Genomic DNA, 25,632 nt, shown 5'->3' with positions numbered 1-25,632 from the left:
TGGCGGTAACAGAGTCCAGATGTGTGCAATCAGTAATCAGGTGACTGTGAACGTGAAACTGAGTGTGGTTTTTGGGAGTCATAGTCCATGGTGGCCATATTTGTTAGCCGTGGTGTGTTCTGGGAAGTGGAGTTCTGAGTGGATTCCAGCACATAGGTGACATTCGTCTTTAAAGTTAATATACGATCTTCAGTGGTCTCAAAGGTTTATTTTGTAATGAGATTCTGAGTCAACTTTTTGATGTTTAAACGTCTTTCACTACCATGTTGGTATTATCACTTTTTTTTTAAATATACAGTTTCATCCTAATCTCATGATCAATGCCATCATGCTTTGAAAATCTTTCTCCTATTTGTAACCGTGCTAGTAGTGTCCTGCCCTCCCATGTACGTAATTTCTCAAAATACATACGTAATAATAGTCGTGCTTGAAAGTTTGTAAACCCTTTAGAATTTTCTGCATAAATATGACCTAAAACATCAGATTTATACACAAATCCTAAAAGTAGATAAAGAGAACCCAGTTAAACAAAGGAAACAAAAATATTATACTTGGTCATTTATTTATTTAGGAAAATGATCCAATATTACATATCTGTGAGTGGCAAAAGTATGTGAACCTCGAGGATTAGCAGTTAATTTGAAGGTGAAATTAGAGTCAGGTGTTTTCAATCAATGGGATGTCAATCAGGTGTGAGTGGGCACCCTGTTTTAATTAAAGAACAGGGATCTATCAAAGTCTGATCTTCACAACACATGTTTGTGGAAGTGTATCATGGCACAAACAAAGGAGATTTCTGAGGACCTCAGAAAAAGCGTTGTTGATGCTCATCAGGCTGGAAAAGGTTACAAAACCATCTCTAAAGAGTTTGGACTTCACCAGTCTACAGACAGATTGTGTACAAATGGAGGAAATTCAAGAGCATTGTTACCCTCCCCAGGAGTGGTCGACCAACAAAGATCACTCCAAGAGCAAGGCATATAATAGTCAGCGAGGTCACAAAGGACCCCAGGGTAACATGTCTGCGAAGATTCTGTCATCCAGGTCATAGTAAACTGTGGGTGGTATTAGTCAGACAGAACTGAAGAAGCCTTTCGGATGAGAGGTGAACATCTTCAAGAATCTTCAAAGTTAAAGTTAACTTTATTATCCCACAAGGGGAAATTCAAGTGGTCAGTGCATACACAGAGGTAGACAAGATTTAAAACATAAAAACATAAAACAAATAATAAATACCCCATTCCACCCCATACATCAGCAATCCAATTGCTACATGCTGGTCTGGGCGGCACGGTGGTGTAGTGGTTAGCGCTGTCGCCTCACAGCAAGAAGGTCCTGGGTTCAAGCTCCGGGGCCGGCGAGGGCCTTTCTATGTGGAGTTTGCATGTTCTCCCTGTGTCCGCGTGGGTTTCCTCCGGGTGCTCCGGTTTCCCCCACAGTCCAAAGACATGCAGGTTAGGTTAACTGGTGACTCTAAAATTGACCGTAGGTGTGAATGTGAGTGTGAATGGTTGTCTGTGTCTATGTGTCAGCCCTGTGATGACCTGGCGACTTGTCCAGGGTGTACCCCACCTTTCGCCCGTAGTCAGCTGGGATAGGCTCCAGCTTGCCTGCGACCCTGTAGAAGGATAAAGCGGCTAGAGATGATGAGATGAGACATGCTGGTCTTTCACATCCCCTAACACACACACGCACACACAGTACTGTCAAGTTCTTTGCCCTTCATTTAAAATCCTTACTGCAGTGGGGACAAATGACTTACTGAACCTGGTAGTTCTTATTTTCCTTTGCAGCAGTCTCCCCTTGCCACGTTGGCTTGGCTGGAATCTATTGTATAGGAAATGTGTTGGATCCCTGAGAATACTCTCAGCTTTATGTAGTATAATGTCTTTGTATAGCTGGACAGCTGATACTTGATTACACCCAATTATCCCACTGGCATTCTTAATAATGTGTTGTAATTTATCCTGATCATGTTTACGCATATTACCAAAGACACAGATCAGTCCAAAGGACAAGACACTCTGAAGCACAGACCTATAAAACAACTGTAAAATACATCTATCAACATTAAAACTTCGTAACTTCCTTAAGAAAAACATTCTCTTTTGGAGCTTTTTTTACCTTAGAAGTGGCACATTTGTCAAACTTCAACTGATCAAGTTCAATCCCTAAATATTTGTAGGTGTTAACTCTTTCAATGGATGTGTTATTGACGACTGTGTGGGGTACTTCTTCTGTATTACGTCTAAAATCAGTAACCATTTATTTAGTTTGGGTTGCATTTACAGCAAGATGGTTTTCAAAGCACCAGCTTATGAAGCTCCCCACTTCCTCCTCAAAGCTGGCCATTGATGCACTCCCTGTTGTTAAAATTCCTACCAGGGCAGTGTCATCCGCATACTTAAAATAAAAGAATGTCTGGTGTCAAAAGCGCGGCACTCATTGGTGTAAAGTGTATAAAGTATAGGGGACAACACACAGCCCTGCAGTGCACCAGTATTGATGTACCTCATGGAAGAGATAGTCTGATTAAACCTGACCTGTTGGGTTCGCTTTAGAAGAAAATTGTTGATCCACATGATGAGCCTTGGATTAACGCCTAGATCTACCAGCTTACGTACCAGCAGGTGGGGTTGTATGGTGTTGAATGCACTGCTGAAGTCAATAAAGACAATCTTTACAAAACTCCTGAGGTGCTTCAAGATGCTCGTATATACTGGTTGTCATTGTCAGCAGTGCATCCTCCACACCACGCTTTGGCTGGTATGCAAACTGGTATGGATCCAGTGATGGTGCTATGTCAGTAAGCAGATGTTTCAGCACAATCTTCTCCAGGCATTTCATGGGAGCTGATGTTAATGCAACAGGGCTTAAATCATTCATCTCTTTGGGCCTGTTGTTTTTAGGCACTGGTACGATCAGAGACTGCTTCCACTGGTTAGGTATTAAACCAGTGTCTACAGAACGTTGAAACAACACTTGAAAGGGAGGGGCAAGTGAGTCGGCACATGTACGCAAAACTTTACAGCTAATGCCATCTGGACCTTGAGATTTATTGGTATGAATACGTAAAAATTGTTCTTTAACCTCATCAATGGTGATTGTAATGTCACTGGCTTGCATAGCATTGACTGCATCCATTGCCAGTGTTTTGCTGGGATTCGAACCTGGTTCGTTGGTGTGATAATCCAGCAAACCCCCACTAGGCCACCAGGGGGATGACTCAAATGCAGAGGCGTGAGGCGGAAGTAGAAAAAGAATCAAAAGGTTTATTTAAACTATATACACTATATACAGGGCAAAACAAAAGACAAAAAAAAACCAAAGAGTATAATCCAAAAGAAAAGCAAAGTGCAAAAATTCAAAAGCTAAGAAGATCAAAAAACACAGTACAAAGGAAACTGGAGATAAACATAACAGCACAAAGACTCCGTGACAAGAGGACTGAACTCAGGGGTATAAATAGACAAACTAATTAAGGACACAGGTGAAGATAATTAGGCAATTAACACAAACACAAGACACAGGAACAGTGGCGGCCTCTAGAGGCCAAAATAAACACGACATGAAAAGGAAATAACAGCGGCCTCTAGAGGCCAAAACAGTCCTAGTCCTAACAGGACCCCCCCCTCTAGGAGCGTCTCCTGACGTTCCCAGGGCGATCCGGATGGGCCGAATGGAAGTCCCGACATAGTTCTTTATCAAGGACATCCCGAGCAGGAACCCAGCAGCGCTCCTCAGGACCATAGCCCTCCCAGTCCACCAGATATTGCAACCCGCCGCGGACCCGGCGGGAGTCAAGCAGGCGATTCACAGTGAACACAGTCTGCCCCTGGAAGATGCGGGGGGGTGGGGGGTTCCTAGGGGCAGGGGCATACGTAGACGTCAGTACGGGCCGTAACAGGGAAACATGGAAAGTGGGGTTGATCCTCAGAGTCCGGGGCAACTGGAGCCGGTAGGAGACAGGGTTCACCCTGCGCACCACCTTGAAGGGGCCAATGTAGCGAGGAGCAAGCTTGCGGTTCTCCACCCGCAGTGGAAGGTCCTTAGTGGACAGCCAAACACGCTGCCCAGGGCGGAAAGCGTGTGCAGGTCTTCTATGGCGGTTGGCCTGAGTCTGGTTGGTTCTGGAGGTCTGTATGAGGGTCTTCCTGACCTTGCTCCAGGTCTTGCGACACCGTCTCACATATTGGTTGACCGAGGGCACCCCCGCGTCCTCCTCCTGGTCCGGGAACAGAGGTGGCTGGAACCCGAATTGGCACTGGAATGGCGACAGCTTGGTGGCCGATGACTGCAGGGTGTTGTGGGCGTACTCCGCCCATGGCAGCCAGGTGCTCCACGATGTCGGGTTATCCATAGCCAGGCCTCGCAGGGTGGTTTCCAGGTCCTGGTTGAGCCTCTCCGTCTGACCATTGGACTGTGGGTGAAACCCAGAGGAGAGGCTGGCAGTGGCTCCGATGACCTTGCAGAACCCGTGCCACACTCGGGAGGAGAACTGGGGCCCTCGGTCTGAGACGATGTCCTGTGGAAGACCAAAGACTCGGAAGACATGATTAAACAAAAGTTTCGCAGTTTCAAGAGCAGAGGGGAGTTTGCACAGTGGTATGAAGCGGCAGGCCTTGGAGAATCTGTCAACTAAGACCAAAATGACCGTGTTACCTTGTGACTCAGGGAGACCCGTGATAAAGTCGACTGCCACGTGGGACCAGGGACGCCGGGGAATGGTCAGAGGATGCAGGAGACCCTGGGGACGCTGTCGTGGGTTCTTGGTTCTGGTGCAAACCTCACAGGACAGGACAAATGACCTTACTTCCTTCTCCATGTTAGGCCACCAGAAGCGTCTTTTCAGGAAGTCCAGGGTCCTCCGAGCTCCCGGGTGGGCGGTGAGAGGGGAAGAGTGACCCCACTGGAGAACCTTGGCCCGGGCTTGATGTGGGACGTACAAGAGGCCTGGTGGCCCCGTCCCAGGACCGGGGTCCTGGCGTTGGGCTCGTCGGACAGCCTCCTCAATACCCCAGCGGACAGGGGCCACAATCCGGGACACAGGGATAATAGGCCCGACTTCATTCTCCCTGTTAGTGGCAGAGAACAGTCTGGACAGTGCGTCAGGTTTGGTGTTCTTGGAGCCGGGGCGGTATGAGAGGGTGAAGTCAAACCGACTGAAAAACAGGGCCCACCTAGCCTGTCGAGGGTTCAGTCTCTTGGCTTGCTGGAGGTACTCCAGGTTCTTGTGGTCAGTCCAAACCAGGAATGGATGTTGTGCTCCCTCCAGCCAGTGCCTCCACTCCTCAAGGGCCAGTTTGACCGCTAGCAGTTCTCGATCCCCCACATCGTACCGGGACTCAGCAGGACTCAGGCGGTGGGAGAAGTAAGCGCAGGGGTGCAGCTTTCCTTCCGAACGTTGAGAGAGCACCGCGCCGACACCACTGTCCGAGGCGTCCACCTCCACGATGAATGGTTGGGAGGTGTCCGGGAGAACCAGAATGGGTGCCGTGCAGAAGCGGTCCTTGAGGTCTTTGAACGCCTTTTCTGCCTGAGGAGACCAGCCATAAGATCCACCTGTCCCTTTGGTGAGGTCTGACATGGGTGCTGCCACAGAACTGAAGTTCCTGATGAACTTGCGGTAGAAGTTAGCGAATCCTAAGAACCGCTGAACCTCCTTAACGGACTTGGGAGTAGGCCAATCCCGGACGGCCAGGGTCTTGGCAGGGTCCATTTGGAGTTGGCCTGTCCGTACAATAAATCCCAGAAAGGAGACCTCGGGAACATGAAATTCGCATTTCTGGGCCTTGGCGAACAGATTGTTCTGTAGCAGCCTCTGGAGAACCTGGCGGACATGGTGGCAGTGCTCCTGCACGGTCTTGGAAAAGATAAGGATGTCGTCGAGGTAGACAAAAACGTATAGGTTAATCATGTCCCTTAAGACGTCGTTGATTAGGGCCTGAAAAACAGCTGGTGCGTTGGTGAGTCCGAAGGGCATCACCTGGTATTCGTAGTGCCCAGACGGGGTGTTAAAGGCAGTCTTCCACTCGTCTCCCTGTCGGATACGGATGAGGTGGTATGCGTTCCGTAGGTCCAACTTGGTGAAGACGGTGGCGCCTTGGAGCAGGTCGAAAGCTGTGGACATCAGCGGAAGGGGATATCGGTTGCGCACAGTGATCTTATTCAGGCCCCTGTAATCAATACATGGTCGGAGCCCCCCATCCTTCTTGCCGACAAAGAAGAAGCCAGCTCCAGCAGGTGAAGTGGAGGGTCGAATAAACCCAGAGACCAGGGCATCTTTGAGGTATTCCTCCATGGCCTTGCGTTCTGGCTGAGAGAGTGAAAACAGTCTGCCACGAGGAGGGGTAGTCCCAGGGAGCAAGTCGATGGCACAGTCGTAGGCCCGGTGCGGAGGAAGAACGGCGGCCCTGCTCTTGCTGAATACCTCCTTGAGATCCCAGTACTCTGTGGGAACTTGAGATAACTCGGTGAGATCAGGGGGCTCGGCAGGAGACACAGGAGAGCTAGAGAGCAGACAAGAGGCATGGCATGCAGGGCCCCATTCCACAACCTGGCTTGTTACCCAGTCTATGCGAGGGTTGTGGTGAGTAAGCCAAGGAAGGCCTAGAATAACTGGGAACTCAGGTGAAGGAATCAGGTGCAGGGATATTTCTTCCTTGTGACCTTGAGACTGGAGGAAAACTGGAGAAGTAACTTGGGTGACTCTTCCATCACCTAACGCTTGGCCATCGAGGGCAGACACAGACAGTGGGACTTCAAGAGGTGCAGTCGGAATATTGATGCTTTGGGCGAAGTGAATATCCATAAAGTTCCCAGCCGCCCCTGAGTCTATCAAAGCTTGACAAGAGTGGACAGACTCACCCCAGGAGATGGAGACCGGGATGTAGATTCCTTGGCCAGGGAGTCCGGGAGAGAGGGTAGGCCCCGTCACAACCCTCCCTCGGCTGGACGGGGCGGTCCTTTTCCCAAGAGTTCGGGACATGATGCTCGGAAGTGACCAGGCTTGCCACAGTAGATGCAGCACTTGTCCCTCCTTCTGCGCTCCCTCTCAGATGCGGAGAGGCGAGTACGACCCACTTGCATGGGTTCTGGACAGTCACTGAAGGAGGTAGACGGTCTCCAGGTAGAGGTAGGGAGGCTGGGGGGGCTCAAGGCTTGGTGGCGTTCTCTCATCCTGTTGTCCAGACGAATAGCATGTGAGATGAGGGTTTCGAGGTCACTTGGGCATCCAATAGAGGCCAGACCGTCCTTGATGGGGTCAGACAGACCATGGTGGAAGGCTGACACCAGGGCAGTCTCGTTCCACCCACTTACTGCTGCGAGTGTTCGGAACGAGATGGCGTAATCTGCGACGCTTCCTCCTTGCCGGATGGACATGAGCTTTCGGGCTGCGTCGGTACTGATGTCTGCCTGATCGAAGACCCGAAGCATCTCTTCAGAAAACAGCTGGAAATCAAAGCACTCAGGTCCCTGTCTTTGCCAGATAGCAGTAGCCCAGGCTCGCGCCTTACCAGCTAATAAGGTGATCACAAAGGCAATCTTGCGGCGATCCGTAGTGTAGGTGGTAGGCTGAAGCTCAAAGGTGAGTTGACACTGGGTAAGGAACTCTCGGCACTCACTGTGCTTGCCGTCATACCTCTGTGGTGCAGGAAGGCTGGGTTCGCGAGGTGAAGAAGGCAGCATTGCAGGAGGCACTGGAGCAGGAGTGGGAGCTGGATCAGGAGCAGGAACTGGATCAGGAGCAGGAGATGCAGGCAGAGATGTCAGCTGTGCCAGGGTTTTCCCAATTTGCTGAAGCAGTTCCTCGTGGCGAGCGAGGGCCTCACGTTGGCTGGTGAGCGTACGTCCATGAGCGTCCATGGTCGCTCCGAAGCGTGTCAAAGCTGCCATAATTCCCTGAAGGTTGGCCGGGTAGACAGTTGAAGCAGCCTCTGCTGAGTCGGTCATGACGGAGTCTTTCTGTTAGGGTTTTGCTGGGATTCGAACCTGGTTCGTTGGTGTGATAATCCAGCAAACCCCCACTAGGCCACCAGGGGGATGACTCAAATGCAGAGGCGTGAGGCGGAAGTAGAAAAAGAATCAAAAGGTTTATTTAAACTATATACACTATATACAGGGCAAAACAAAAGACAAAAAAAAACCAAAGAGTATAATCCAAAAGAAAAGCAAAGTGCAAAAATTCAAAAGCTAAGAAGATCAAAAAACACAGTACAAAGGAAACTGGAGATAAACATAACAGCACAAAGACTCCGTGACAAGAGGACTGAACTCAGGGGTATAAATAGACAAACTAATTAAGGACACAGGTGAAGATAATTAGGCAATTAACACACAAGACACAGGAACAGTGGCGGCCTCTAGAGGCCAAAATAAACACGACATGAAAAGGAAATAACAGCGGCCTCTAGAGGCCAAAACAGTCCTAGTCCTAACAGCCAGGGTCTGCTGAGCTGTATAGTCAGTACTATCAAATCTGCAATAAAATGAGTTAAGTTCTTCTGCAAAAATAATATCATTTGAAACAGTCAGGTTATGCATTTTAGGTTTATATCCAGTCATTATTTGTAGTCCCTGCCAGGCCTTCCGAGAATCACTATTAAAAAGTTACTGAATTTTATTTTTGTAAAACAGTTTTACAGTCCAGTATTTTTCTTTTAATGTTTTTCTGTAAAATTGTGTCCTCTTTTGAACCCCCAGATTTAAATAACCTCTTTTTTTGGTTTAGCAGTTCTTTGAGTTCAGGGGTGACCCACGGTTTGTTGTTGGGGTAAGGTTTCACTGTCTTTTTGGGAACGATTAGATCCTCGCAGAATGTATCCTGTGACTACGAGCGCAGCGTCACTGATATCCATCGAGTTTATTAAAAGCTCCCAGTCGGTGCAGTCTAGGCAGACTCTCAGAGTGTTGGAAGCCTCAGCTGACCAGCACTTTACTTCTTTTTTTTCTCACCTTTTCTCGACGCAGCAAAGGCTGATATGTTGGTATTAGATGGATCATGTTGTGGTCTGACCTACCGAGCCCTGGTAGAGCCCTTGCATAATAGGCTTTCTCCAGGTTGCCATAGCACAGATCTAAACACGCTTCCTCGCGTGTAGAACATGCCACATATTGATGCTAAGCAGGCAGGGTCTCAGCCAGACTACAAAGATTGAAATTGCCAAGTATGAATTTTGCTGCGTCGGGTGCTTTTGCTTCAATCAGTGTCACCAGCTTGTGTATAGTGTTGCCCGCCTCCCTCACATCAGCTGAGGGTGCGATGTATACAATAAAAAGGCAGATCTGATTTATTTCGCAGGGCATGTAGTAGGGTCTTAGGTTGACCACTAACCTAAGCAAGTCCAGTTGTTCTCTTTTACCACCCACAGGGTAACTTCTAAGCAACTGAAGGCCTCTCTCACACTGGCTAATGTTCATGAGTCCACCATCAGGAGAACACTGAACAACAACGGTGTGCATGGCAGGGTTGCAAGGAGAAAGCCACTGCTCTCCAAAAAGAACATTGCTGCTCATCTACAGTTTCCTAAAGATCACATGGACAAGCCAGAAGGCTCTTGGAAAAATGCTTTGTGGACGGATGAGACCAAAATGGAACTTTTTGGTTTAAATGAGAAGCGTTATGTTTGGAAAACACTGCATTCCAGCATAAGCAGGCCTCGAAATTAACTTTTTTCCCTATTATCCCAGAACTGTCCCAAAAATAAATTCCAACTGTCCCAAAGTGAGGATGGACTGTCCCAACCTGGTTTTCAGGAAGTATGTATTACAACAACAATAAAGCTGAGTCAGAGTACAGTATTGCTGTGTAAGCTAATTGTCAATTGAAATAAACTCAAAATCAGTTCAAATTCAAACTTGTCTTGTCCGGTTTATTATTAGACTTGTGTCTACAAATTTACCAAAGACAAACCAAACATACTTTCTTTTTAAACTTTCTTCCCACTTGTTACATAGGATATATGCTGAGTCTACTACTTGTCTTAGGTAATCATTTGTAAAGAAACATACATTACACTAGTCTAGAAACTCTGGCCTAGACTTTCCACTTGTTACATAGGATACAGCAAGTGGTCCCTGTAATCTATGTGGATTCTGCAGTACTATTAATACAATATACAAATTAGGCTTGGGCAGTATCCATTTTTTTTCATACCCCGGTATATTCCTGACTAAATACCCCGGTATGCTGGTATTTTACGTTTTTTGTGGTGTTGTGGTTTTATATATATATATATATATATATATATATATATATATACTATTGTAGGCTTTATTTCGTATCTTCACATTCTGTAGTAATTTGTTTCTTTGTTATTCTATTTTTTTGTTATCTATTCTGTTTTAGATATTCTGTATTTGACATTTATAAAACAAACAGTTGAAATGTTTAAAGACATTTATTTAAACTGCCAGGATGACATGTTTTTGAACTCCGTGCCAAGCAATCAAGTAGGCCTATATTAATGTTGGAAATAAAAACACACATTAATAAAAATAAGAAGTGCAAACACCAACAAAGCCAGCAGAAAACAAAACATTGCGTGTGAGTTCAAATCACATCTTTTTGTAAATCAAAAGAAAATAATTTGCCTAATTCAAGCAATAACAGGTAGCTTTTTTCCACTCAAACAGGCAAATAGGCTATACAAGTAATGCAATAAAGCTATTTTGGGCTGCTAGTAGGCTGTGCCCATTTAGAAGAAAATTAGGAATGCACTAAAAGCCTCTTTATGCAAAGCAAACAGGTTAGCATCCTTAGCTGAGTGATTGGAGAGAACTCGAAACATAATGCAATTCAGTGCAATAGCCAATCCAAGGCAGAAATAATGAACAGAAACCATACATGGGGCCCCATGCTCCCAATAGCCTAAATGAAAATAATTCGCTAACTTAAATTTACATTTCTGGTAGTGGTAGGCCACAAGCAATTCTTAATTTCTATCAAACATTCTTTGCCAAGAACACCAGCATATTTACTTTATCTGGCTTCAGTTGGCAACGCTGTGGTGTGTGACCATATTTCCTGCTGTACTGAATACGCACTCAGATGCAGCGCTTGTCGCGCATATGCAGAGGTATTTGTGGGCAACTTTTGACATCATTGGCAAACGTGTTTCATTCAGTTTCCACCATTCAAATGGGTTTTCTTCAGCATGGATTGTGTCCTCTTGCGCATATACTGACAGTTCTGCCTGTGCACGCTCCGCTCGGCTCACCTTTATCATTCGGCAGAAAACTAAAATGCTCCCAGACAACGGCTGAGACATTGGCCTTTTTGACTAATTCCGCACCGCCATCATTTGCAGTCGCCATCCTCACGCGCTGACTGGGCCTTACATGTATGTCTGGGCCAACTGTCGCTGCTGCTTGTTGACCAAAGATTCTAGAATCTTTGCTGTTGACCCGCAAACTGCCATCTAGTGGCGTGCGTGCGCTGTACCAGAGACGGTTGTACTATAATAAAATGACATTACAGTCGTTTCGAGTAAGTTGGATAAAAATACAAATATATTTATTTTTGACGGTATTAAAAATATATCGCCGGTATTTTGTCGTACCGCGGTACACGATATTTTCACCATACCGCCCAAGCCTAATACAAATGTTTACCAAAGACAAATTAAGTTTAAAAATTTTTTTTCTTTCTTCCCACCTTCCACTTGTTACATAGGATACAGCAAGTGGTCCCTGTAATCTATGTGGACTCTGCAGTACTATTAATACAATATACTTCAACTTGTCTTTGGTAAACATTTGTAAAGAAACACTAGTCTAGAAACTCTGGCCTAGACTTTCCACTTGTTACATACTAGGATACAGCAAGTGGTCCCTGTAATCTATGTAGACTCTGCAGTACTATTAATACAATATACAAATGTTTACCAAAGACAAATTGTTTAAATAAAAATAATACATTTTCTTTCTTTGAGAATTGTCCTCTGCGCCATGACCTAACATCACAACATACTGATCTTTCTGTTTTCGGCAATTCCACTCATCATTTCGCGGGAAACTTGGCGAAGTTTACCGAAACTCACGAGGTAGCTCGAGCTACACCGTACATTCCCGAGCTTTGCCGGTTTACCGTATTTGGCATTGTCAGCTGATCTCCCGAACATCACCGAGCTCACGATTCTTTACAAAGATTGTCCGGAAAGCGTGATTCGGGATGATTCATGCTAGGGAGTTTTACCGAACGTATTCCGGAAATATCCGAACATTAAACAGTTGCAGTTTGCCATATTTGGTGGATGCCTTGATTGGCTGGAAGCTGTGATTGGTTGAATGTTGTTTACATGGATAGAATGTCAGCGAACTGGCAGGAAAGTGATTCGCACGCGCGCTGTAATAGTGCTGAATACAGATCAAAGGCGATGGGCGGGGTCATGAATCAGCGCGTCTCTGGCTCCCATGCGCGCTGTAATTGCAGAGCACAGATCAAATTTGGGGGGCTTTTTGGGAGCCAAAAGCTGGGTTGCGCGCCTGACAAACGTATGAAGGGCTGACATTCTGATGTTGATTATTTTTCTACTGTCCCAAAAATGTCCCAAAGTTATTTTATATATATATATATATATATATATATATATATATAATATATATAAAAAATTTATTTTATTTTTTTTAAAGTTGTCCCGGCCTAAATTTTAGTGGCCAGTGGCCATCGGGACACCGTTAATTTCGAGGCCTGATAAGAACCTTATCCCACCTGTGAAACATGGCGGTAGTAGTATCATGGTTTGGGCCTGTTTTGCTGCATCTGGGCCAGGACGGCTTGCCATCATTGATGGAACAATGAATTCAGAATTCAACCAGTGAATTCTAAAGGAAAATGTCAGGACATCTGTCCATGAACTGAATCTCAAGAGAAGGTGGGTCATGCAGCAAGACAACAACCCTAAGCACACAAGTCGTTCTACCAAAGAATGGTTAAAGAAGAATAAAGTTAATGTTCTGGAATGGCCAAGTCAAAGTCCTGACCTTAATCCAATCGAAATGTTGTGGAAGAACCTGAAGCGAGCAGTTCATGTGAGGAAACCCACCAACATCCCAGAGTTGAAGCTGTTCTGTATGGAGGAATGGGCTAAAATTCCTCCAAGCCGGTGTGCAGGACTGATCAACAGTTACCGCAAACATTTAGCTGCAGTTATTGCTGCACAAGGGGGTCACACCAGATACTGAAAGCAAAGGTTCACATACTTTTGCCACTCACATATGTAATATTGGATCATTTTCCTCAATAAATAAATTATCAAGTATAATATTTTTGTCTCATTTGTTTAACTGGGTTCTCTTTATCTACTTTTAGGGCTTGTGTGAAAATCTGATGATGTTTTAGGTCATATTTATGCAGAAATATAAATTCTAAAGGGTTCACAAACTTTCAAGCACCACTGTAAAAATGCAGAATCAAAATCACTAGGCACATCACATTACAAACATACAAATATTTCAGGACGGATGTTTTCTTTAACTACCAGGTTTCTTTGAATAAGAATACTTTGAGCTTTGAAGCTGGGAATTTTTGTTGTACAACACAAATGTTGTAATGTAGCCAGGCTTGTTGTATTCGAGTCCAGGACTCGGACTCGAGCCCGACTTGTGCCCTAATTTTAAGGATTCGTGACTTGACTTGGACTTGAGCGCTGATGACTCAGACTTGGACTCGGACTCGTGCATTAACTGCATTCGGACTCATAAATTGGAGACGAGGACTCAGATTTTTTCTTAATTTTTTGTAACTTGTCATCATAATTTGGCATATCTACATTACATTTTTTTTACACGAATTTTCGTGCAAGAGAATGCACATTCACCTGTTCAGGAACAAACTAACGTTAATGGTGCTAACATGCCTGGAGAGAAGCCCCTAGGATTGTCCACTTTGCTTATACAGACTTCTCGTGCAGTGGGAAAAATGCACTGCTATGTGTTCCATATGTAGAAGAACTATTGAGGAGACGACAGGGACAACCTCGAACTTCAGTCGTCATTTGGTAAGACTCCAGCCAGAGGAGTAAGTGACACGCTATGTTCATTGCTCTGTTGATAGTGGGCGGGGCTTGCTGACCGATGAACTAGCTAGTGTTAACCCTCTCTCATGTTATTTGCCCTGCTGATAGTGGGCGGGGCTTGCTGAACGATGAACAAGCTTTTTATCTGTAGCCTATTAACTAAAATGGGGCAGTCAAGCAGTAACGTTAGTCCAATGCAGTAACAGAGATGGTTTTACGTAAAGGCAGCAATAACCACTGTCAAATGGTGCGGTTGGAGTCTTGTTCTCGGACTCGACTCGAAATTTTCTTTAATGACTTGGATTTGACTCGGATTTGAACACTGGGGATTCGAGATTGGACTTGGACTCGAAGTTTAGTGACTTGAGTACACCACTGAATGTAGCTTAATGACTGTAATAATTATTAGTTACAGTACAATGTAAAATTACAATTAAATCCCTGCACTTGATCTCTCATTTGACCATGTTTTCATTACGCCCTTTTTTGTATTCATCTCATCTCATTATCTCTAGCTGCTTTATCCTGTTCTACAGGGTCGCAGGCAAGCTGGAGCCTATCCCAGCTGACTACGGGTGAAAGGCGGGGTACACCCTGGACAAGTCGCCAGGTCATCACAGGGCTGACCCATAGACACAGACAACCATTCACACTCACATTCACACCTACGGTCAATTTGGAGTCACCAGTTAACCTAACCTGCATGTCTTTGGACTGTGGGGGAAACCGGAGCACCCGGAGGAAACCCACGCGGACACGGGGAGAACATACAAACTCCGCACAGAAAGGCCCTCACCGGCCCCGGGGCTCGAACCCGGACCTTCTTGCTGTGAGGCGACAGCGCTAACCACTACACCACCGTGCCGCCCCTTTTTTGTATTCATCAGGAAAAATGTTCTTTGCTTCCCTAAGGCATCTTTACTCATGTTAATCGTATTATGTGGAAGATGATCCTAGACGTTTCAACTCCATGCGGAAAAAAGCTTGGGGTTGATGAATGGACTTTCCACATTGAATACAATCACAAATGCCTGCTTTCTTTCCTAAAGCACATTCTTTCAACAGAAAGCTCCAACAATGCAATTCGACTGGATTTGGTAAAGCAATAAGCCACTCAAAGGCATGCATTACATTGATTGATTGATTTTATAAGTGGTAAGGGTGTCCTTAGGCATAATGCAAAGTGAAGTAAGTAAGACGCCCTTACCCATGACAAAACCACTATAACGCATACCCTCATGTGGGATATTGCTTTGTCTTGAATAGATAACCTAATTTATTATTAATAACATTCCCAGTAAACAATCCTTCCTTCATGCAGTGCAGTCTGTTTACAGCAAGCTTTGGTTGCTAAGCAACATAACAGATGAAGATTATGGTATTCTGTGGACAGAGCAAAGGCTTAAGTGTAACAGTTCTATTAGTTTAACAACTGGTGGATTTATATATTGTATATTGATCGAGAATTCAATTATTTTGATGTGGTCAATGGTTTAGAATTTGGCTCAGCCAATCACATTGTAAAACAGTTTTATAAAATTAGTTTTATAAGATTCAGTTACAACCCCAATTCCAAAAAAGGTTGGATGTTGTGTAAAATGTAAATAAAAACAGAATACAATGATTTGAAGAGCTTGGTTCCAAAATGCAATAAACACCAAATTTGAAAAATTGAAACTCCCGCCACCAAACAATCAACAATTATCATATCTTACTCGTACCATATTCAGTTTTCGCCAAAACATGATATCTGCCATTGATTTACACACTGCATTATGGCCTTTCATTCCAAAATGCAGCAAGCACCATCACTGATTTTTCTCAAAACCAGACATATCCATTTGGCCAATCAGAGGCCGCCATTAGCGTGACGTCTTCTAAGATGGCTGCGCCCATGAAGTAGGAAATCGCTTCATCACTTCTCTCATTTATTGGACAATTTCACACTGAATTATGAATAATTTCAATAAAATAATCTAAAAAAATTAAATAATCTATAAAATAATCTGTCATGAAAGAACACGGTTAAGAGCACTTTAAATAGAATAGGATATGTTGCATTTTGGGGAGAAATACTGTGGCATGGATATATAGCGACGACCAAAAATAATTACTTGGTTCAGTTAAAAGTTGTTAATTAGTTCTGAATTTCATTTATGAAGTTTATTATCATTAAGAAGTTAGTCAATAAATTTTAAAACAGGATACAGTGGTTTTCCTTTGGTCACTTCCCATAATCAGAAAAAGTAATTTTTCTTGAAACAGTGGAATTTGATATATAGCATTTTAGGACCAAACTCTTCATTTGCAAATCTCATAAACCCATATATTTTTTTCACAATAGAACATAGACAACATATTGAATGTTTAAACTGGGAAAAAGTACCATTTTAAGAAAAAAATAAGGTAATTTTGAATTTGATGGCAGCAACACATCTCAAAAAAGTTGGGACAGGGCCATATTTACCACTGTGTAGCATCCCCTCTTCTTTTAACAATAGTCCGTAAATGTCTGGGAACTGAGGAGACCAGTTGCTGGAGTTTGGGGAGTGGAATGTTGTCCCTGATATAGGATTCTAGCTGCTTAACACTCCTGGGTCGTCTTTGTCGTATTTTTCATTTCATGATGCGGCAAATGTTTTCAGTTAGTGAAAGGTCTAGACTGCAGGCAGGCCAGTTCAGCACCTGTACTCTTTTACTACAAAGCCATGCTGTTGTAATAGATGCAGTATGTGGTTTAGCATTGTCTTGCTGAAATAGGTGAGGCCTTCCTGCAAAAAGACGTCATCTGGATGGGAGTATAGGTTGCTCTAAAACCTGTATATACATTTCAGCATTGATGGTGCCTTTCCAGATGTGCAAGCTGTCTATGCCATAGACACTAATGCACCCCCATACCATCAGAGATGCAGGCTTTTGAACTGAGTGCTGATAACAAGGCAGATAGTTTCTCTCCTCTTTAGTCCGGAGGACATGGTGTCCATGGTTTCCAAAAAGAATTTCAAATTTCGATCCATCTGACCACAGAAGAGTTTTACACTTTGCCTCAGTCCATGTTAAATGAGCTTTGACCCAGAGAAGGCTGCGGCATCCACCTATGGCTTCTTCTTTGCATGATAGGTCTTGAACCTGCATTTGTTGATGGCACTGCAAACTGTGTTCACAGACAATGATTTCTGGAAGTGTTCCTGAGCCCATGCAATGATTTCCATTACAGAATCATGCTTGCTTTTAATGGTTTTAAGATCACTTGCATCCAATATTGATTTTCGTCCTTGTTCCTTGCGCACAGAGATTTCTCCAGGTTCTTGGAATCTTTTGATTATATTATGTAATGTAGATGATGAGATCTTTAAAGTCTTTGCAATTTTATGTTGAGGTACATTATTCTGAAATTGTTACACAATTTATAGACTTTTTTTTTTTGTAGTAGATGCAGATTGGTGAACCTCTGCCCATCTGTACTTCTGAGAGACTCCGCCTCTCTAAGATGCTCGTTTTATACCCAATCATGCTACTGACCTGTTGTCTATTAACCTAATTAGTAGCAAAATGTTCCCCCAACTGTTTTTTTAGTACCACCTACTTTTCCAGCCTTTTGTTGCCCCATCCCAACTTTCTTTTTTAAGATGTGTTGCTGCCATCAAATTCAAAATGAGCTAATCTTTTTAATGAAATAGTAAAATGTCTCCGTTTACACGTTTGATATGTTGTCTATGTTCTATTGTGAAAAAATATGGGTTTTTGAGACTTGCAAATCATTGCATTCTGTTTTTATTTACAGGTGTGGTCAGAAGTTTACATACAGTGACATACAGTAACTGTCATCTTGGATATAAATGTCATGGCAATATTTGGGCTTTCAGTGATTTCTCTGAACAACCTTTTCTGTGGCAGAATGATTGTACAGCATTTTTTTAAAAACTAGAATTCAGTTCACAATTTTCTTTGGGTTTTCTGAAATCAACACAGGGTCAAAAATATACATACAGGGTCAAATATATATATATATATATATATATATATATATATATATATATATATATATATATATATATACACACAGCACACCTAATATTTGGGTAAAATGTCTCTTTGCAAGATTCACCTTGACCAAACATTTTTTGTTTACCATGAACAAGCTTCTGGTGGAATTCTGGTTGGATATTTCCTGACTCTTCATGGTGGAATTGGTAGAGTTCAATTAATTTTTTTTTTCTTCTTGGCATGGACTCTACTTATAAGTACGGTCCATACATTTTCAATAGGGTTGAAGTCAGGGCTTGTTTTAAGCTTAATGTTAGCCTGTTTTATCCTCCACAACCAGCTCTGATGTGTGTTTGGGTTCATTGTCCTGCTGTGACTCCCAATCATGTTCAAGTTTCCAATGGTTTGAGGTTATGCTGAAGAATTCTGAGGTAGTCCCCCTTCATTATCCATCCACTTTGTGCAATGAACCAGTTCCACTGGCTGTAAAACAGCCCCAGAGTATGATGCTGCTACCACCACCACTACCAGCTGGTACAGTGTTCCTCTGTACATGGTGGTCATTGTGGCCAAACAACTCAATCTTTGTCTCATGTGACCATACAGCTTTCCTCCAGAAGGCTTTTTCTTTGTCCATGTGGTCAGTTGCAAACGTTTTAGTTAAGCTTGAAGGTGTCAATTTTGGAGCAGGGGGTTATTTCTTGGATAGCAGCCTCTTCGTCCATGGTGATATAAAACTCACTGAACTGTAAACAGTGATCCATCATCTTTCAGTTCATGGCAGGGCTGTGCCATGGTGGTTCCCAGGTTGTTCCTGACCATCCGAACCAATTTCCTTTCAGCTGAGGGTGACCGTTTGGGTTTTCTTGAAGCAAAGTGGCTTGGCAAAGTGACTACACCTCACAATAACTTGCATACAATTGTCTGAACTGATCTTGGGATATGCAGTTGTTTAGAAATGGCTCCAAGAGACATTCCAGAGTTGTGTATATCTGCGATCCTCTTCCTCAGATCTGCACTGAGCTCCTTGGACTTTCCCATTTTACTGTGTGTTGGTCAAGCCAATGAGTGCTGTAAACAAACCCTTTCTATGAAGGCGCAGAGAAGCTACCAGCTGTAGTCGGTCATAATTGCTAAAAGGAAGTTAAGAGGCCTTGGCAAGATAAGAGATGTTTTGGAAGTTTTCGCACCTCTGAATTAATAATCTGAGTGTATGTAAATTTTTGACCCTGTATGTATAATTTTGACCCTGTGTTGATTTCAGAAAACCAAAAGAAAATTAAAACTTGTGCACCAAATTCTAGTTTTTTTTAATTAAAGATGTATGCTGTACAATCATTTTTGCCACAGAAAACGAACAGTTCAGAGAAATAAACGAAAGCCCAAATCATATCCAAGATGACGTCACTGTATGTTAACTTCTGACCACAACTGTACATTTTACACAGTGTCCCAACTTTTTTTGGAATTGGGGTTGTAGATAATATTGCTGCATTAAACACCACCAAGGAAGAAACTATTGCTGGCGAGGGCCTTTCTGTGTGGAGTTTGCATGTTCTCTCCGTGTCCGCATGGGTTTCCTCCGGGTACTCCGGTTTCCTCCACAGTTCAAAGACATGCGGTTAGGTTAATATGGGACGGCCTTGGGCTGAGATGCCCTTGAGCGAGGCACTTAACTACCAACTGCTCCCCGGGCACTGTTAGCATGGCTGCCCACTGCTCTGGGTATGTGTGTGTGCTCATTGCTCACGTGTGTGCATGTGTGTGTTCACTGCTTCAGATGGGTTAAATGCAGAGAGGAAATTTCACAAGTGTGTGATGAATAAAAGTTGTGCTTTCTTTCTTTGCATGTATGAAGATGATGATATACCTCTGCTGTAAAATACTCCACATCCCTTTGCCTTTTTAACAATAATAATTTTGTTAGGGACTTGCAGTACATTCTTGCAGATGTTTTGATTGCAATTCCATATTTGTTATTGAGCAGCCTGGAACCTATTTGGTTTTGAATTTGAGTTTAATCAGTTTTGAAAGGGAGCAATTTGCAATTTGGGCAGCAGAAATAGATAGGTTTGCTCTTGGTAGAGCTTGAGTGAAAAACGAATGCAGGAATATTAATGCATTATTAATGGTATGAAGCATTTTGAAAAAGCAAACACGCAAGTATTAGATGGTCATTAAGAACAGTAAACTATAATATTGCATTCTTTATTTCATTCCATTAGGTGTCATTGCTACTAAAGATTTGCTGTCAATGCTGGGAGAAGTAAGGAGAGAATTGAACGAGGTAGAAGCATTCAACCTGAATTTGCCGATCGCTCTTTTCACATAATGGGTTTCTGTGATTTTTACATTCTGGCAATTAATGAAAATGACATTTCAGATTGGTATTCAGAACTTCTCCAGCGTGAGCACGTGCCACTCCAGACCCAGCCAGACGCGCAGCGATTACGGCAAACTGTTTGTCGTGTTGGTGATAATCGGCTCAGTGTGTGTGATCATCATTGCATCTGGGCTCATTTACATCTGCTGGCAGCGCCGCCTTCCCAAAATGAAGAGCATGGTAAGTGGATACTCATAACACTCCTAGTCACACTGTGTACAATCAATGCTGTTCAAAATAATATAAAAACAGATTTTTATAAGTTTCAAATGATTCAGTTAAGAAATGATGGAATGATAAACTGCAGAATATAAAGTATAAATATCAAATGCAGAATGCCTCACAGTGAGGCTAAAGTAACTCAAATCCACTCCACATCAGGCACAGAACTCATGCCTCCTTCATTAGTACTAACAAGCACAGAGGTCACACTGTCTTCACTTGGACAAACCGGCACAGAGCCCATGCCCCTTTGACTGTGACAGATATGCACATAAGCCACACCTCCTTTCCTAAAACTGACCGGCACAGAGGCCACACCTTTTTCATTTGACCTAATAAGCATGTCAGCTATGTCTCTTTTAATGGTACTAACAGGCACAGAGGCCAACCCTGTGTCTGAAATCACTCACTACTCACTATACAGTGGTGCTTGAAAGTTTGTGAACCCTTTAGAATTTCCTATATTTCTGCATAAATATGACCTAAAACATCATCAGATTTTCACACAAGTCCTAAAAGTAGAAAAAGAGAACCCAGTTAAACAAATGAGACAAAAATATTATACTTGGTCATTTATTTATTGAGGAAAATGATCCAATATTACATATCTGTGAGTGGCAAAAGTATGTGAACCTTTGCTTTCAGTATCTGGTGTGACCCCCTTGTGCAGCAATAACAGCAACTAAATGTTTCCGGTAACTGTTGATCAGTCCTGAACACCGGCTTTGAGGAATTTTAGCCCATTCCTCCATACAGAACAGCTTCAACTCTGGGATGTTGGTGGGTTTCCTCACATGAACTGCTCACTTCAGATCCTTCTACAACATTTCGATTGGATTAAGGTCAGGACTTTGACTTGGCCATTCCAAAACATTAACTTTATTCTTTGGTAGAACGACTTGTGTGCTTATGGTCATTGTCTTGCTGCATGACCCACCTTCTCTTGAGATTCAGTTCATGGACAGATGTCCTGACATGGGAAGCCGTCCTGGCCCAGATGCAGCAAAACAGCCCCAAACCATGATACTACCACCACCATGTTTCACAGATGGGATAAGGTTCTTATGCTGGAATGCAGTGTTTTCCTTTCTCCAAACATAACGCTTCTCACTTAAACCAAAAAGTTCTATTTTGGTCTCATCCGTCCATAAAACATTTTTCCATTGTAACCTTTTCCAGCCTGATGAGCATCAACAACGCTTTTTCTGAGGTCCTCAGAAATCTCCTTTGTTCATGCCATGATACACTTCCACAAACATGTGTTGTGAAGATCAGACTTTGATGGATCCCTGTTCTTTAAATAAAACAGGGTGCCCACTCACACCTGATTGTCATCCCATTGGTTGAAAACACCTGACTCTAATTTCACCTTCAAATTAACTGCTAATCCTAGAGGTTCACATACTTTTGCCACTCACAGATATGTAATATTGGCTCATTTTCCTCAATAAATAAATGACCAAGTATAAAATGTTTGTCTCATTTGTTTAACTGGGTTCTCTTTATCTACTTTTAGGACTTGTGTGAAAATCTGATGATGTTTTAGGTCATATTTATGCAGAAATATAGAAAATTCTGAAGGGTTCACAAACTTTCAAGCACCACTGTATAGTGGACTGTATAGTGAGTTCGCCATTTTGTAGTGCTGTCTGAATGTATAGTGAGAATTATTACACCCTATATAGTGCACTCAAAGTATCCCACAATGCACTGTGAAAAGTAGTGTACAACCGATGGTCACTAACCAAACAATATCATGCATTGTGGTCATGCTGAAAAAAAAAAAAAAAAAGTGTGTTGAGGGTGAATGGACGGACATTCAAGTACTGTACAATTAAAAATAGGAAGATAATAGAAAATAATCTAAAATGGAATAAGACATAAAATACAAGAATAAAAATTACAGTGCAGAGTGAGGAATTAATCAAAAGCCTCAAAGTTGATTTAATAAAAGGCAGAAGAAAGTATTCAGCCTTGATTTAAAAGAACTGAAAGATGCAGCAGACACAAACTGTTTTTTGTTTTGTTTTTTAATTCATTCAGGAAATACGCTCAGTATAATATCTATTTATTCTTTTAATAACCCACCAGCCGACTGATCTGGCATGTTTTAATTGTGCAACAGTAATGATGTAAATAACGGTGCGATGGAGTAGTATCCGAAAGTGTTTTTTCATTTTACCAATGAGCTCACTACATAGTCCTCTTTTATAGTAATTCCTTATATAGTGAGTAGTGAATGAGTTTCGGACACAGCACATGCCTTCTAACAGGGACTTACAGGCTCAGACGCTACAGCTTCTTTCTTGGCAATGACGGTCACATAGGCTGGTACTGCCAAGCACAAAGGCCATGCCGCCTTTGTTGAGATTGTCCGGCACAAAGGCCATGCCCCTTTCACTGAGACAGATATGGACATAGGCCATACTTCCTTTACTGGTACTAACAGATGCCATGCCTTCTTTATTGTGACTATCAGGCATAGAGGCATCTTCTTCCATGGACATGGCGAACGTATACAGATGTAGAACTTTGCATGTCTCTTATTTATGAAAGAGTTGGCTGTGAACTGTTCATTTTTTTTTTTCTGTTTTGTCACAAGTCACGCGGCGAAGAGCTCCATTTTGTGGAGAACGGCTGTCATGACAACCCCACGCTGGACGTGACAAGCGATGGCCAACCGGAGCCACAGGAGAAGAAGCACAGCACCAATGGCGTGCCAGCAGGCTCTGGAGCTTGGCAAGGCATGCCAAACAAGTCAGGCAAAGAGGAGGAAGACAATCAAGAGGAGGACACCCACCTCTAATAAGGAGGAGAACAAAGGGCAAGAAAAAATTTTGTTAGAAAATAAGGTCACAGAATACCAGAGCTTGTTTTTTTCCAACTACCTGCTGAATATTTAAATTGATTGATTGTCCTTGGCTTGTACGGTCTTTTATTTATCTGCACCAGGGACAGCGCGTTCATGTTCAATCAACGTGACGTGGGGTTGATTCAAACGCAGAGAGGCATCGGTCAAATTTTTCGCCGTGCTAATTGAGGAACATTTCATTCTGGGTGCAAAGCTACTAATTATCCTTAGCTGTGAAGAAACACGTATTGAAAACTTGCCAAATTTTGTCTTTAATAAGCTGTCAGAAGTCAACCAGATAGCAGTATTTCGTAGGACTTTAATGCATAATAATGTATTTGAACTGGCTATTACAGTACACGCATATCCTGTTTTCCTTTTGTATGGATGCATCTAGTGCACCTTTTGAAGCAGTACATTAGCGCAGTGTGTTTTACCATGGTGAAGTTGCAGCCAACTGGCCTTGCTCTTTAATCGCTTGTCGGAATGGCCTGTCTACAAATGAGATGTTTTTCAATGTTCTTTGTTTTCAGTGTCATAGTCAAGGTTCTCATCAGTGCACCCCTCCATAGAAAGGTCTCACCCATATTTAGTGTAAAAATCACACATTTTGACATTTGAAGCAAGCAGTTAAACCTCATTGTTTAATTCGTTTTTAATTTTAAGGCTGAATTGAAGGTAGCGCAAACAGAACATGTTTAAGAATAAGGAATGGAAGCCTGTGATTTGTGCATTTGTTACTATTCAACCTAACCTAATCTCAATCCACTACATCTCGTGTGTGTGTGTGTGTGCGTGCGTGTTTAATTACCACAGATGAAAATTGACACTTTTCCTTGTACTATGAACATAAAAGTAAAACAGTTTACTAGAAACTCATGTGATTTTAGAAAAGCCTACCACTTCTGGGTGTGTATTTAGGTCAGAGGAAACTTGAATACACAGAACAAATCCACATAGACATAGGTAGAATATCGCACCAACAGTTATAGATGGGCTCTAACAACTGCCTTTGCGTACACAAGGGGAAAAGTGTTGAATTTCTCTTCTGTGGTAGATATTAGGTTGGGGGGATAAAAACACCAACAACTCTGGAATCTACCATCAATGAATGACGGAGTTTACACAAAGGCCATTTCTCTATGTACACACTCCATTTAGTATTCTAAGCCAAAATACATCAGTTCCCTGTGGTTTACAGTACAGTTACTTTAGCGTATCTGATATTAAACTGGTATATTAGTCACACAATATTTCACAAAGCTCTTATCGCCACATAACAAACAATGCCAAATAAAGATCAGTTACAATGTCCTGATTTATGGAAATATTCATTACAACATGCAGCTATCTATCTTTACCATAGTGTGTTGTAAAGCCATAGTGACAACTAAATAAAATGATAAAGTAAAATGATGAATAAAGGCTTGGCTCATTGTTGGAATGTAGATTTTTCAAATCAACAAGACCATCAGGGAATAATCTCCAGGAATAAGTTCGACCAAACGTTTTTCCACCCAAATCTTGATGTACTTGCTTCAAATGACATTAAGTCATGAAATCTTGTTTTCGAATAAACAAATTGTAAAAGCAAGGATAGTCAGGAGTGAAAAAAAAATGCTCAAAGGAGAAATAAACAATCATCTTTATAACAGTTTGGCCTTCAGATATTTAGAAGTGGGTTCAAGGTGGAAGAATGATGGCAAATTCAGGTAACAGGTTCCAGGTGGCCAAGATGGCTGCCTACATAATGGTATAGTCTGTAGCTACATGGTGACATTTTTTTAGTAGATTACAGCAATGGCAAACCGTTACTCTTAGAGCTAGGACTTGAGCTCAGCCAAAACTTAGCCAGACATACCAAAAAAGCAACAGGACAAAGGATTTTGCAAGGGATTAGCGGCAGGCTGCCAGGTCGCTCCGTTGTGTGTAGTTGTCGATTTTAAAAGTACAGTGCCTTGAAAAAGTATTCATACCCCTTGAACTTTTTCAACATTTTTTCTACCTTACAACCATGAACTTAAAAGTTTTTTATTGAGATTTTATGTGATAGACCAACACAGAGTAGCACATAATTGTGAAGTGAAACGAAAATGATAAATGGTCTTCAAAATTTTAAACAAATAAAAATCTGAAAAATGTGGTGTGCATTAGTATTCAGCCCCCCTGCG

General features: G+C 42.7%; 1 protein-coding gene across 1 annotated transcript in view; it reads left to right on the top strand.

Annotated features, from left to right (window-relative positions):
- podxl2 (podocalyxin-like 2) overlaps positions 1-23,429 on the top strand; it is a 67,723-nt gene extending 44,294 nt beyond the window's left edge. Inside the window, exons 6-8 of the mRNA XM_060909772.1 lie at positions 20,231-20,292; positions 20,389-20,568; positions 23,213-23,429. Coding sequence (XP_060765755.1) covers positions 20,231-20,292; positions 20,389-20,568; positions 23,213-23,416 — 446 coding nt within the window. The 3' untranslated portion in view covers positions 23,417-23,429. The remainder of the gene's footprint in view (positions 1-20,230; positions 20,293-20,388; positions 20,569-23,212) is intronic.
- Positions 23,430-25,632: the final 2,203 nt, after the last annotated feature.

The sequence above is a fragment of the Neoarius graeffei genome, chromosome 26 (assembly GCF_027579695.1).
Source record: "Neoarius graeffei isolate fNeoGra1 chromosome 26, fNeoGra1.pri, whole genome shotgun sequence".
Classification (NCBI taxonomy): Eukaryota; Metazoa; Chordata; class Actinopteri; order Siluriformes; family Ariidae; genus Neoarius; species Neoarius graeffei.
Note: the sequence above shows the minus strand (reverse complement) of the source record. Positions and strands in the feature narration are given on the sequence as shown.